This window comes from Desmodus rotundus, chromosome 3 (assembly GCF_022682495.2).
Source record: "Desmodus rotundus isolate HL8 chromosome 3, HLdesRot8A.1, whole genome shotgun sequence".
NCBI lineage: Eukaryota > Metazoa > Chordata > Mammalia > Chiroptera > Phyllostomidae > Desmodus > Desmodus rotundus.
In genome coordinates this window covers 60,586,318-60,600,835 of record NC_071389.1, presented here as the reverse complement: position 1 = coordinate 60,600,835, position 14,518 = coordinate 60,586,318, and the positions used below count along the sequence as shown (strand labels likewise).

Sequence of the window (14,518 nt, the reverse complement as noted above, 5' to 3'; positions counted from 1 at the left end):
AAAGGCCAAGGATGTAGGAATTAAAGACTGAAAAGAATCTCCATCAGGTGAAAAGGAAACAGCTAATCTTACTTAATGTCATGTTGTGGTAACTTCGCACTGGCATAATGTAGCTTTCTGCCAAGAATGCAGTTGCTTTATATAGTTTGTAAGGAACATATGAAGTATAAAAATATTGCAGTGTTGTTGGTTTGGGAGGAATGCCAGATTTGCTGAAAAGTTTGTTCTCTAGGCATAAACTAAGATTGGAGGATGAAGAGAAATAAGTGATGATATTGACATTTGCATTTATTTTAGGGTTCTAAGACATCCTTGTTTATCAAGTATTTTTTTCTCCAAGTAGTCATTTAAAAAAATACCTACTGTTGTTGCTTTTGCATGCATTGTAGTGTTGTTGTTTTCCATCTCTGTTTTTATTTGCGCTGACATAGATGCTGTACAGAGCTGTTTGCTTTGCATCAGCAAAGACGCCTTCACCCTACAGCCATGGCTGCCACGTGCATCATTACTACGGCACGTGGTCCCTTTGATGTTATTTCTGAACCTCCCTCACCTCGTGCCATTATTTTAATTTGGGACCAGCTGTTCAGCCATATGGAGCAGTGTGTCATTCAACATCTGTATGTTCTTGCAAAAATATCAATTTTTGTGCTTTAGGACTTCAAATGTGCTGTATTTCATATGGAAAACAAATCTTTTCATTTTATTAGTGTTTTTATTAACTGAATCTTCCATTTATTGTTTTCCCTTGGAGGGCTTAATGTTGGATTGGGGGGTGCTTTTAAAAGTCCCAGTGTCAGGAGGTGGCGCCTCTGTTCTGTAAGCTTGTCTCACTCGAACCCACCCATAAACACAAAGGGCGCCTTGCTGACCGTTTGTTTTTGTATTTCGCAAATTATTTACCTTCCATCCATTTTCTTCTAACCCCAGAGCACCCAGAAATCCAAAAGAGAATTACAGAAAGAACTGGCACTGATTTACCTCCTCCCAGTCTGATTTCTTGCCTGTCTGCTCTCTGCCTTTCTAAAATTATTTAGTGGGTGTTTGCTAAAGGCGCAGTTGTCGCCCCGTCTGTAGGGTCTTCAAAGCAAACTAGTCCTTACGCCAAGGCCTTGATGGGGTGGGAGCCTGCGCAGCCTTGTTCCGGCATAGCGACCCCGCCCATCTTCCCAAGTATTACTTAACTAGAGGTGAATTTGAGTCTCAGCAGAAACAATTTGATTACCTCCTAGGGCTTTGCTGGTGGCACCTGGACAGGTCGCATTAATTTTGAGGTGTTAGGCAGTGTCTGAGAGCACAGGTCTGGCTACACACCTGTCCGTGTGTGAGCTGTGCAGTCTGGGGAAAGTTACTTATCTGCTCTATGCTGAGTTTTTTCATCCATAAAATTGAGATCCAAAATGTTTTCAGAATCAAAAAAATGTTTCATAACCATTGGGCTGAAAAACTGACCCACCTGAACTCATTGGGTGATGATGACCTGACAGAAAGCTATGTGTTACTTTTGTCTGTCTCAAGGTTCTTGGAAAGGAACTATGGGCCAACTGTATGTGCCTCATGTTTTTGTTCTAGGGATTAATTGGATTGCTATATGTAAAAGTGCTCAGAAAAGTGCTTAGTAGGTGTTTGGTTCTCGGTCAGCACTCAATAAGTGTTAGCTCTCATTTTCACCTTGTCTGCGTAGGTCTTGCTTTCTCTTAAGGAACAATTTTACTAAGACAAACACCTACTAAGTTCTGTACCTATCTTGAACCTGGGGAACATGGTAAGTTAATTATCAGAATGGGCATAAATCCTTCCTTTATGTAGATAACAGCTTCCATTAATTAGACAGGAAATTAAAATAAGGTGAGATATCATTAATAGGAAAGAACAGGGCTTTAGGGGATCGCATGGTAGTTCAGTGGTGGGTAAAGGTCTCCCTGAAGAAGTGGTGTTTGGGTTAAGATACAGAAGTTCACTGGGTGAACAGGTAGGGGAAACTGTTCCAAGCAAAGGAAAAAGCTATTGAAGGCTCACAGGAGAGGTGAGGGATCTGGGTTCTTGCTCCCTTCGCTGCCTGTCCTCATGCTCTCCAAATTACAGGTTTCCCAAGCCCACTTCGCTCCCCAGACCAGAGCTTGCCTCCTAGGGGAGGCTCCTTTAAAACTGAAGGCTAAGAGAAGCGAGGGAGAATGTATGTTTTCAGGAACCTATCTCCTCCTAGAAAAGGAGGAGCAGGTTCCTGGGTTGCCTGGTCCATGCTAGTCTCTCCAACCTGGGAAATCACTCCTCAGGCAGAGATGCTTGGAGGGGCACTGGTGGCCTGAGGGTTTATCCATGTCCACGGAGGAGGAAACGCCAGGAGTGGAGCAGAAGCATTCCCCACCCCTAACTCCCTAGTCTCTTCCTGAAGTTGCTGCTTTAGTCACATGTGGCCTAGGATATGAGACCATCCTGCCTTTAAAATTCCCTCGTCTAGATTGAGAATAAAACATACACAGACTAGTGGCTGGGGAGCCTGCTCTAAGTAATGTACCTAGTACAGTGGTTGGCAGAGAGCAGGCAGCCGGCACATGCTAGTTGCCTTCTCTTTGGTTCGTATGTGTCATAGTGCATTTTACCAGAAAGTGCATTAAGAGAAATGTATGAATATCCCATTGTCTCAAATGCTTTATCACTTTAAAGTTGAATAATTATCTAATAATAGAGTGTGATATTATGGTAATGTTAAAATTCCCAGTATCATTAATACTTTTTAATTTCATTGTATAGAATTCACATTTATTCTTGAGATCAATTTATTGGTTATCTTCTTTACTTTTAAAATTCTTTCTGCATTATGACTTTTGGCCTGTTATTACTCACTAATATATAGACAGTAGAAAGAAAAATTAAGAATATAAATCATTTAAATTTACCATTTACCACTAGTGTTGTTTCTTATATCACATCAGTCCTGAGTACTGCTTTCTATATTCAGAAGTATAAAGAGAGAAGCTAATAGCTTAGTAGAAAATTGTTTTTTAAAAGTATGAATTAATGCATGATCTGTGAATTATATCAGCATTATTATAATTCATATTAGAGTCTTTAAAATTTCTCTTTGTAATTAAGCATTCATTACTGGTAATAACATGCTTTTCTGGGACAGGTTTTTCACCAGCCATTTTATTACGGTTTGCATTATCTCTCCTCCTCCTCCTCCCATTCAGCTAACACACCCCTGACCTGCTGTCGGATTTGAATACAGTTCCCCCTTCACAGTGGAAGAAGCTGGAGCAGGAAGGGAAGGGACGATGCTGCTCACACAGTTCCTTGTGAGAAGCTGCAGTTGATATTCCTCTATAAACAAACTGTTATTTTGAAAAATTAAAAAAAACTGATTTTAAGTAGATGTTTATTCTAAATTTGCCTTCATCAGAGAGAACTAGTAGACTTCTTTAAATATAGCTTTTTAAAGAAAAGCAAATTAAATTCTTCTTTTATCAGCTTTCATTTGTCCCTACATTTATGCCTGTGGATAAATCATGTCTTCACTCAGTGTTTAGGTTTGCAAGTCCTTTCTCTTTTTACCTTTTACTCTTAATATTTATAAGGAGTTCCTTTAATTAGATAAATGAAATAAAAAGTAAAGAAGATTCTTTGGTGAGCTGAAATTAGAATAATTATATTTCTTAGTACTTATTTTTCTAAAGAGTTGTTGAAAATATCAGCATTGTGTAAATATTAAGTACATGTGAGTTAGACAAAGTAACTTTTGGGGGCTTACAAATTATTCAGTACCTTTAATTTTTGTCCTGAATTAGTAGTTCTTGTTTCATGAGACTCTCTCATTATTTGTCTGTATAGGGCCTCCTTTTATTTAGCATTTTTAATGTTATACCATTTATGAACCCAACACCCAAAACAAAAGCTAAGATGTTGGCAGAAACCTGTATTTAACCAGATGACTCCTCTGCATCTCCCAGGCTCCCCATATCTCAGTTAGCCAGTTTCTGGAGTTAAGTGTTCACCAGTCCCTTGCTTGCTTTCTTTATATGTTCTTATTCTATCTATGTGTGTATTCCCAAATTTAGTTGTTTTTAGTTGCACTAAAGAGTTTCCTACTGTAAGGAATGCCTTGTTTGTATGATGCGGGCCCCCTCAAAACTAGAACTATCTTCTGGAAGGTGGGCCCCTTGTAGTGCAGGCTTCCCCTGCTAGGTGAGTGTTGTAGGAACCCATCTGTATCAGTGTGCCAGTTGGCATTGTTGTGAGAGGCTGCATTTGGATTCAGTGAATTTTTTTGGAAGACTCTTTCAACACATTTGTCCATTTCATGATGGGTAATTTATGAGTGCACCTGCCCACACTGTGCTGAGTGTTCAGCAGTTTTTTACCAAAAATGGCCTGATGCCTGTATGTTACCCTCCCTATTCACCCAATCTTACTCTGAGTGACTTTTTCGTTTCCCTGCATGAAAAAGTCCTCAAAGGGAAACATTTTGCCAGTGTGGAAGACGTGAAACAAAAAGTGGCAGAAGAACTAAAAGGCATCAAAAACTTTTTGAGCAGTTAAAAACTGAACAGTTTAAAAATGTATTGATAGGTGTATTACATCAAATGAAAACTGCTTTAAGATAACTGAAGTTTAAACATGTAAAATAAATACATGTAAACATGTAAAAATAAATGCAAAATTAAAAAAAATAAATTCCGGGCTTCTTTGGGTCCCCCCTTATATTTTTTTTAACTTACCATTATGTCACTAAGACATGATGTGTTACTGTATTTCATTCATTTTGACTAGTTTATAATAGTCCAAAGCTATGAGTATACCACTTTTTACTTATTCATTCTTCCGTTGATGGAGACTTGGGTTGTTGCTATTGTGAACAGCTGTTTGAACATTCCTGCATATGCCTGCTGTGCTTCACCTATGAGATAGTTCTCTTAGGAATAAAACTGCCCGGACTCAGGGTGTGCAAAGTTTCAACTTCAGGCGATAATGCCAAGACATTTCCTGAAGCAACTGCACTTTGTACACCCACCAACAATGTCTAAGAGACCCTGAAGATGACTCTCTCTCCAGCACTTAGTTTTATCAGACTTTTAATTTTTTTCAGTTAAATGGACATGAAATGATATTATGGTCTTAATTTTTTAAATTATATTTTATTGATTATGGTATTACAGTTGTGCCAATTTTCCCCCCTTTGCCTCCCTCCAGCAAGCACGTACACTCCCTCAGGCCATCCCCGAGCCTTTGTTCATGTCCATGGGCCATGGGTATAAGTTCTTTGGCTTCTCCATTTCCTATACTGTACCTCAGATCCCCATGGCTGTTCTGTAACTGCCTATTTTACTTCTTAATCCCCTCACCTCTTCCCCCATTCCCCCCTCCCATCTGGCAACCATCAAAATGCTCTCCGTATCCATGATTCTATCTCTGTTCTTGTTTGCTTAGTTTTTTTCAGATTCAATTGTTGATAGATATGTATTTATTGCCATTTTATCGTTCATAATTTTGATCTTTTTCTTAAATAAGTCTCTTTAATATTTCATCTAATATTTTGGTGATGATGAGCTCCTTAATTTTTTTCTTATCTGGGAAGCTCTTTATCTGTCCCTCAATTCTTAATGAAAGCTTTGCTGGTTGGGGCAATCTTGGCTGTAGGTCCCTGCTTTTCATGACTTGGAATATTTCTTGCCAATCCCTTCTAGCCTGCAAAGTTTCTTTTGACAAATCAGCTGACAGTCTTATCGGAACTCCCCTGTAGGTAACTGTCTCCTTTTCCCTTGCTTCTTTGAAGATTCTTTATCTTTAACCTTTGGCATTTTAATTATGATATGTCTTGTCATGGCCCTCTTTCCATCCGTGTGGTTTGGGACTCTGTGCTTCCTGGCCTTGTATGCCTATTTTCTTCACCAAATAAGGGAAGTTTTCTTTCATTATTTTTTCAAGTAAGTGTTCAATTTCTTGTTCTTTCTCTTCTCCTTCTGGCACCCCTATGATGCAAATGTTGGAATGCTTGGAGTCGTCCCAGAGGCCTCTTACACTATCCTCATTTTTTTAATTCTTTTTTCTTCTTGTTCTGATTGGTTGGTTTTTGCTTGCTTAAGTTCCAAATCATTGATTTAATTCTCAGCCTCACCCACTATACTGTTGTTTCCCTGTAAATTGTTCTTTATTTCAGTTAGTGTGTCCTTCATTTTCTGACTGGATCTTTTTTTATGTTGTTGAGGTCCTCACTAAGTTCCTTGAGAATCCTTATAACCAATGTTTTGAACACTATATCTGATAGATGGCTTTTTTCCACTTTGTTTAGTTCCTTTTCTGGAGTTTTGATTTGTTCTTTCATTTGGTCCATGTTTCTTTGTCTCCTCATTTTGGCAGCCTCCCTGTGTTTCTTTGTATGTATTAAGTAGAGCTGCTATGACTCCCTGTCTTGGTATCATAGCCTAACGTAGTAGGTGTCCTGAAGGGTCCAGGGGCACAGCCTCCCATATCACCCTAGCTGGGTACTCAAGGTGTGCCTTTCATGTGGGCTGAGTACATCCTCCACTTGTAGTTGAGCCTTGATAGCTCTTGGCTGATCAATGGGATGGATTTACAAGGGCCAGTCATCTGCAAGGACCAGCTGTAACCACTGACCACCAACCTAGGCCTTCTATGGAGGATCAGCTGTGTTGGGGCAGGGTGGTGGTGCTTCGATGTGGTCTGTAGCTGTCCACTGGGTGTGCAGGCCCTGGGGTTTCCCGAGCCCACCCTGCATGAGCTACTAAGCAATCTGAGATGGCTGCTACTGGTGCTGGGCTTGGAGGTTTCCAGGAGAAGCCACGCTGTGAACCTAGTCTGGCTGCTGCTAGTGATGGGCCTGGGGTCGCTTAGCAAGAGGTGTGGGGGCTGGGGTCTCACTGAGGCTGGCTGTTGCTTGCTTGAGAGAATTTAGGGAGTTGTGAAGCATGAGCCAAAATATGGTTTTAATTTTTATTCTTTATGTTTATTGGGCATATTTATTTCCTCTTTTGTGAAATTCCTCCATGTATTTTTGTCCATTTCTCTATTAAGTTGTTGGTATTGATATTAACAGTATTTTAATCATTCTTTATATACACCTGATACTAATCTTATGTTGGATGTATATGTTTGAATATCTTTTCCCAGTTTGTGATTTGATGTTTTAGTTTCTTTCAGGTATCCCTTGATTACCAGAAGTTCTTAATTTTAATGTAATCAAAATCTATTCATCTTTTATGGTCCATACTTTTGTTCTGATTTAAGTCCTCTTTTTCTAGCCCAAGGTCTAAAAGATACTCACCAATACCTTCCACTAGGATATTTAATGGTTTATGTTTTAGACATAAGACCTTAATCACTCTAGAGTTGATTTGTGTTAATTGAGTGAAGGGAGTAATCAACTTCATTTATTTTTTTATAAAGATTTCTCTTCTACAAATACTTATTTATTTATTTATGATCCTCACTTGAGGATGTTTATTGGTTTGAGAGAGAGAGAGAGAGGGAGAGATCAGTGTGAGAGAGAAACATCAATTGGTCGCCTGCCTTATGCACCCGGACTGGGGATCAGATCTGCAACCCAGGTATGCGCCCTCCCAGGGATGGAACCTACAGTGTCTGGTGCATGGGATGGTGCTCCACCTAATTGGACAACATGGCTAGGGCCAAATCTTCATTTATGGATCTAATTTAAGTTTAACTTATGTTTAAATTTAATTTTAATATAATTCTTTTTCAGTTTGGCTTCTATTTTGTTGAATTTATTGGGGGTGGAATTTATTGGTTAATAAATTTATAGGTTTCAGGTGTACAGTTCTATAATACATCATCTGTATATTGTATTGAGTGTTCACTACACTAATCCAAGTCTCCTTCCATCATCATTTATTCCCACTATACCCTCTTCTACCTCCCCCAATTCCCCTTGTCTCTGCTAATACCATACTGTTGTTCGTCTCTGTGAGGGTTTTTTTGGATCATTCCTTTACATTTTTCACCCAGCCCCCAAGCTCCGTCCTCTCTGACAACTATCATCAGTCTGTTCTCTATAAGTCTGTTTTTATTTTGTTTGGTAGTTTATTTTCTTCATGATTCTATATATGAGTGAAATCATATGGTACTTGTCTTTGTCTGACTGGCTTATTTTACTTAGTATAATTCTCTCCAGGTCCATCCATACTGTCATGAAGGGTAAGATTTCCTTTTTTTAGGATGAATAGTATTCCATTGTGTAAATGTACCACAACTTTTTTATCCACTCATCTACTGCTGAGCACTCGGGTTGCTTCCAAATCTTGGCCATTGTAAATAATGCAATGAACATAGAGGTGCATATATTTTTTCAAATCAGTGTTTTGGGTTTCTTTGGATATATTCCCAGGAGTGGAATTGCTGGGTCAAAAGGCAGATCCATTTTTAATTTTTTGAGGTGACTCCATACTGCTTTCCACAGTGGCTGCACCAGTCTGCATCCACCAATAGTACATGAAGATTCCCTTTTTACCGCATCCTTGCCAACGCTTGTTTGTTGATTTATTGACGATGGCCATTCTGACAGGTGTGAGGTGATATCTCATGGTGGCTTTAATTTGCATTTCTCTGATGATTAGTGACATTGAGCATTTTTCTTATGTCTATAGGCCATCTGTATGTCCTCTTTGGAGAAGTGTCCATCCAGGTCCTTTGCCCACTTTTTAACTGGGCTTTTTTAGTGTTAAGTTGCGTATGTTCTGTATAAATTTTAGATATGAACCCCTTATCAGGTATATTGGCCAAGATGTTCTCCCATTCTGTAGGTTGTTTTTCTACTTTGTTGATGATTTCCTTTGCTGTGCAAAAGCTTTTTGGTTTGATTTGGTTTCATTTGTTTATTTTTATTTTTGCTTCCCTTGCCTGAGGTGATATATCAGAAAATATTGCTGTGAGTAATGTCTGAGATTTTAATGCCCTAATTTTTTTTCGAGGACTTTTAAGGTTTTAAGACTAACATTTGAGTCTTAATCTGCTTTGAGTTTATTCTTGTGTATGGTGTGAGAAGGTGGTCTAGATTCATTTTTTTTTGCACCTGTCCAATATTCCCACTATTTTATTGAATAACTATCTTTAGCCCATTGTATGTGTTTGCTTTGTGAAATATTAATTGACTATAAAGGCGTGGGTTTATTTCTGGGCTTTCTATTCTGTTCCATTAATCTATATGTCTGTTTTTCTGCTATACCATGCTGTTTTGATTACTATGGGCTTGTAGTATGGTTTGATATGAGGCAGCTTCATTTCTCCATTTTTCTTCTTCTTTCTCAATATCACTATTGCTATTTGGGGTCTTTTATGGTTCCATATAAATTTTTGTAGTATTTTTTCTAGATTTGTGAAATATGCCATTGGTACCTTGATAGGAATTGCACTGAATCTCTAGATTGCTTTGGCTAGTATGGGCATTTTAATGATATTAATTCTTTCTATCCATGAATATAGTATATGCTTCCACTTATTTGTATCTTCTCAATTTTTTTCTTTAGTGTCTTATAATTTTCTGAGTACAGGTCTTTTACATCCTTGGTTAAATTTATTCCAAGGTATTTTATTTATTTTGTTTGAAGTGGTTGTGAATGTGATTGTTTTCTTAGTTTCCCTTACTGATAGTTCATTATTGGTATATAGAAATGAAACTGATTTCTGGATATATATTTTGTATCCTGCTACTTTCTTGAATTTGTTTATCAGTTCTAGCAGTTTTTTTGTAGAATCTTTAGGGTTCTCTATATACAGTATTATGTCACCTGCAAATAATGACAGTTTTACTTCTTCATTTCCTATTTAGATGCCTTTTATTTCTTCTTCTTGTCTGATTGCTTTGGGTAAGACTTCTAGTACTGTGTTAATAGGTGTGGTGAAAGCAAGACATCCCTGTCTTGTTTCCAGTCTTAACGGAAACACTTGTAGTTTTTGCCCATTAAATATGATGTTGGCTGTGGGTTTGTCATACATGACCTTTATTTCATTGAGGTGTGTTTCCTGTATTCCCACTTTTCTGAGAGTTTTTTTTATCATAAATCAGTGGTGGATTTTATCAAATATCTTTTCTTCACCTATTGATAAGATCATGTGTTTTTTTACCCTTCATTTTGTTTATGTGGTATATCATGTTTACTGATTTGCACATATTGTACCAACCTTGCAATCCAGGAATAAATCCCACTTGATTGTTTGTATGACCTTTTAATTTTCTTTTGCTGGATCTAATTTGCTAATATATATATATTTTTGCTAATTAAGGATTTTAGCATCCATATTCATCAGGAAAATTAGCTATAATTTTCCTTCTTTGTAGTGTCTTTGTTTTTGGAATTAGGATAATGCTGGCCTCATAATGAACTTGGAAGTCTTCTTTCCTCTTGCCTTTTTTGGAATAGTTTGAGAAGGAGAGGTGTTAGTTGTTTTTTGCATGTTTGGTAAAATTCCTCTGTGAAGCCATCTGGTCCATGACTTTTCTTTGTTGGGAGATTTTTGATTACTGCTTCAATTTTACTGGTTGTAATCTGTTTGTCCAGATTTTCTGATTCTTCATGATTCAGTTTTGGAAGAATTGTATGTTTCTAGGAATTTATCCTTTTTGTTCATGTTGTCTAATTTGTTGGCATAGAGTTGTTCGTAATATTTTCTTATAGTCTTTTGTATTTCTCTGGTGTCAGTTGTTATTTCTCTTTTACTTCTAATTTTATTTATTTGGGCCTTCTCTTTTTTTTCCTTGATGAATCTGCTTAAATGTTTTCTCATCTTGTTTATCTTTTCAAAGGACCAGCTCTTGGTTTCATTGATCTTTTGTATTTTTGTTTTTAGAAATTATTTCTTTTATTTCTGCTCTGATTTTTATTATGTTCTTCTTTCTGCTCACTTTGGGCTTTGTTGTTCTTTTTCAGTTTCCTGTAAGTGTATAAAGTTAGATTAATTTTCTTGTTTCTTGCATTAGGCCCATAATGCTATGAATTTTTTTCTTCAGACTGCTTTTGCTTGTCCCATAGATTTGGAGGTGTTGTGCTTTCATTTTCTTTTGTTTCACAGTATCTTTTGATTTCTTCCTTGATCTCATTATTAACCCATTCATTGTTTAGTAACATGTTATTTAGCCTTCTTTTCTTTGTGTATTTTTCAGTTTTTCTCTTGTGATTGATTTCTAGTTTCATACTATTATGTCAGAGAAGATGTTTGATATAATTTTAGTCTTCTTAAATTTATTGAGCCTTGTTTTGTGTCCTAAAATATGGTCTGTCCTAGAAAATGGTCTATGTGCACTTGAAAAGAATGTATATTCTGCTGCTTTGGGGTGATATGCTCTGAAGATATCAATTAAATCTATCTGATCTAGTGTGTCATTTAGGGTATCCATTTTCTTGTTGATTTTCTGTCTGGAAGATCTATCCATTGATGTCAGTGGGGTGTTAAAGTCCTCCCCTGTGACTGCATTACTGTCAGTCTCTCCCTTTTTATACATCAGGATTTGCTTTACATATTTAGGTGTTTATATTTGAGTGCATAAATGCTTACAAGGGTTATATCCTCTTGTTTGATTAAATTTAATCTTCTTAACTACAGTGGTTGAACTTGCCACCTATGTCATATGCCAATATTTTGAATACGTTGATCCATTTCTGGATTTTTAGTCTGTGCTTTTGTTCATTTATGAGTAAGTCTGAATGTGTTTGTTATATTCATCTTTTAATATTTTTATCTTTGAATTTTAGACTCACACACATATACACCTAGATTTTGAAATACTTTGTTTTTTCTACTAGGTTTTGGACATAGTGAAAACAAGTATTCGTACAATTCTTCCACGCATCTGGAAGGTAACTGATGTTGATGAAATATATTTATATCGGATTTTTAACCGGGTTTTTAATCGCCTACTCTGGAGTCATGGCCAGGGACTGTGGAATTGTTTCTGTGATTCAGGGTAAGTTCTAAGTTATCTTTTATTATTTTCATTTAAAACATGTTACCAATAGTTATACAGATAGCTCAATAACATGGTTAAATTTCTTTAATAATCTCTTAAAATATGGATTTTTTACTACATGTAATTTTTAGTACTCAAGTATAATTTATAGCAGTTAAGCTGAGTTAGAGGAGGTGATGGTTATGAATACAACACCACCAAACTATTTTGAATTCAGGGGACAGAGGTGGGCTTAGTTAATGAAAAATCTCAGTATCCTTAAGGTTCTTCCTCTGTTGTCTTTACATAAACAACTTCCAAAATTATGGCTATACTTATGCTCCTCTCCAGAATTTCAGTCCTGCCAAAGCTGTTGTGACTCATCATCATGCTAGCCAAAACCAAACATTCCCTACCTCCCTTTCATTCAGGAATGAGTTCCCTTTTTGACTTCTCTTAACCCCATTGTTATTCTCCTAATTGTGCAGGCTTGATATCTCAGGCACATGTGTGTCTGACTTGTCTTTCACTGTCTTTATTCAGTCATCTGCTAAATCGCGTTAATTTTTCTGTCACATTGCCACTATGGCTACTCTAGATTGTCTTTCATTGTTCTGAACAATTAGGAAGACTTACTACTGTGTTCAATACTTTTGGAGACACAAAGTTGAATCTATTCAAAGTTGAATAGATCCCTCCCTCAAGAGACTTTAAAAAACAATGGGAATAGGACCACTATACTACTTACTATGTGCTAGGCATTGTTCTAAACACTTTACATGTATTAAGTGATTGGATCCTCATAATGTGACTTTGAAGCAGTCCTCTGATTATCTCTATTTTATAGACGAGGAAACTGAGGCACAGGTAGGTGCTAAGGACATAGTACACTGGGATTTGAACTCAGGGATCGAGATTTGATGCCTTTAACCAACTAGCTCTGCTGTCTCTAATAGACAAAATAAGATATATACAAAAGTAATGATTATAAAAGAGACAGAGATAAGGTATCATAGGATCTCAGAGAAGGGGAGCCTTTTTGTAATAGAAGGTGGAATTAATAGATTTCTAGGCATTTTTGCCTTCAATTTTCTGTTTCCTTTACCCACCATAGTCTTGGGGTCATTTCCTAAAATCTGGAGTGAATTCCCCCATTTATTGTGAAAGTCTAGACTTCTTATCTAGAGGCACAAGACTCTCAAATATGCTGATTCTTTCTTATTTCTCTAGTCTTCTCATTACTTTCTTCCTTGAACTCGTTTTAGAAAAACAAACTCATTTTTCAAATATCTTAAAAGTGTGCTTTTTCTCTCAGCTGTTGAATGTCATGCCATGGAGTATCTGGCTGAGTTGCTTGCTACAAACCTGTTCCTTCAATCCCCTCTGTATTATTTAAACCCTATGTAAAGACTCAGACGATACATTTCTTTTACAAAATCTTAACAAACAGTTGCAGTCTGAAATGATCTCCGAATGTCCTCCATTCAGATATTCTAGTCACTTGGTACTGCCTCATGTACAGCATTTGCAGACGTATTCCCACCGCCAGGATTATCCTCAGCTGCCATTCACCAACATGGAGTATTCATAAGGTGCTCTGGGTTGGAATGAAAGTAGAGAATAATCCAGGCTATAAATTATTTCTACAGAGACTTAAGTGAAATCTTTGGACTGTACTCCATGGCCCCTTAGTTGATATAGAAGTTCTCTCAATGTGGATTCATAATTGGAATTTTTGTTTGTTTGTCGATTCATTGTTTGGAATGCCATATATGACTCCTAGCTACTCTCCACCATGGAAGGCAGTGAGGCAGCCTGCTACTGATATTGGAGCTGACGACTCTGAGTCTGTGAGATAATCCCCAATGCCAGACCCTGCAGATGCTCATAAAGTGGTGGTTCATTGCTGCTAAAGCTTCTTTTCCATGAACTAGTTTGATAACACACTCTAACTTAACTCAGAATTCTTTTCACTTGCCCCTGGCAAAATACTCTTCCAACTTTCTATGGTGGTGTATGTTACGACTAAGTAATGATAATGAGACTATCATTTATTGAAGGCTTACTAAATGCCTGACACTGTTTTACATGTTAAATATTATTAAAATCACCACAACAGTATTTTGGGTGATCTATTATTATTATTCTCATTGTATAAATAAGGAATTTGAAGCATAAAGAGACTATATAACTTGCCCAAGTTCTCACTAGGTGAGCCTGGATTTAAATCTAAGTTGTCTTGAGTCATTAAGAGCTCAAGCCCTTAACACTGTGCTTCATTAAGTTCCCTCAAAGTAGCCCTGACAGCGGTTGCCAAGCTTGCTTTATTGAAAGTCCATAGCATTAGCCAACTCTCCTTCCCAGTGCGCCTGGGCAGGTAGAGTGGGAGTAACTTTGAATCCATGTTATTTTTTAACTTGGTGGTTTGTAGAGGTGAGTTTAATACCGGGTTTTATTTTGCAGCTTTACAAGTGAGTTTCTTAGACTTCCTCAGTTTCATGAAGTCAGATGGTGTTGTGTACGTTTGATTCTCAGTTTGGACCCAGAAGAGTTCTACTTATCTTTAGATCATATCTGGTCAATGTATATGCCTTTACCTTT

The 14,518-nt window shown here is 37.2% G+C and overlaps 1 protein-coding gene across 4 annotated transcripts in view; it reads left to right on the top strand.

Moving 5' to 3' along the window:
- TTLL7 (tubulin tyrosine ligase like 7) overlaps window positions 1–14,518 on the top strand; it is a 139,863-nt gene that overhangs the window by 101,248 nt on the left and 24,097 nt on the right. For all 4 annotated transcript variants that reach the window (XM_053920382.2, XM_053920383.2, XM_053920384.2 and 1 more), the window contains one exon: window positions 11,775–11,935. In XM_053920382.2, coding sequence (XP_053776357.1) covers window positions 11,775–11,935 — 161 coding nt within the window. The remainder of the gene's footprint in view (window positions 1–11,774; window positions 11,936–14,518) is intronic.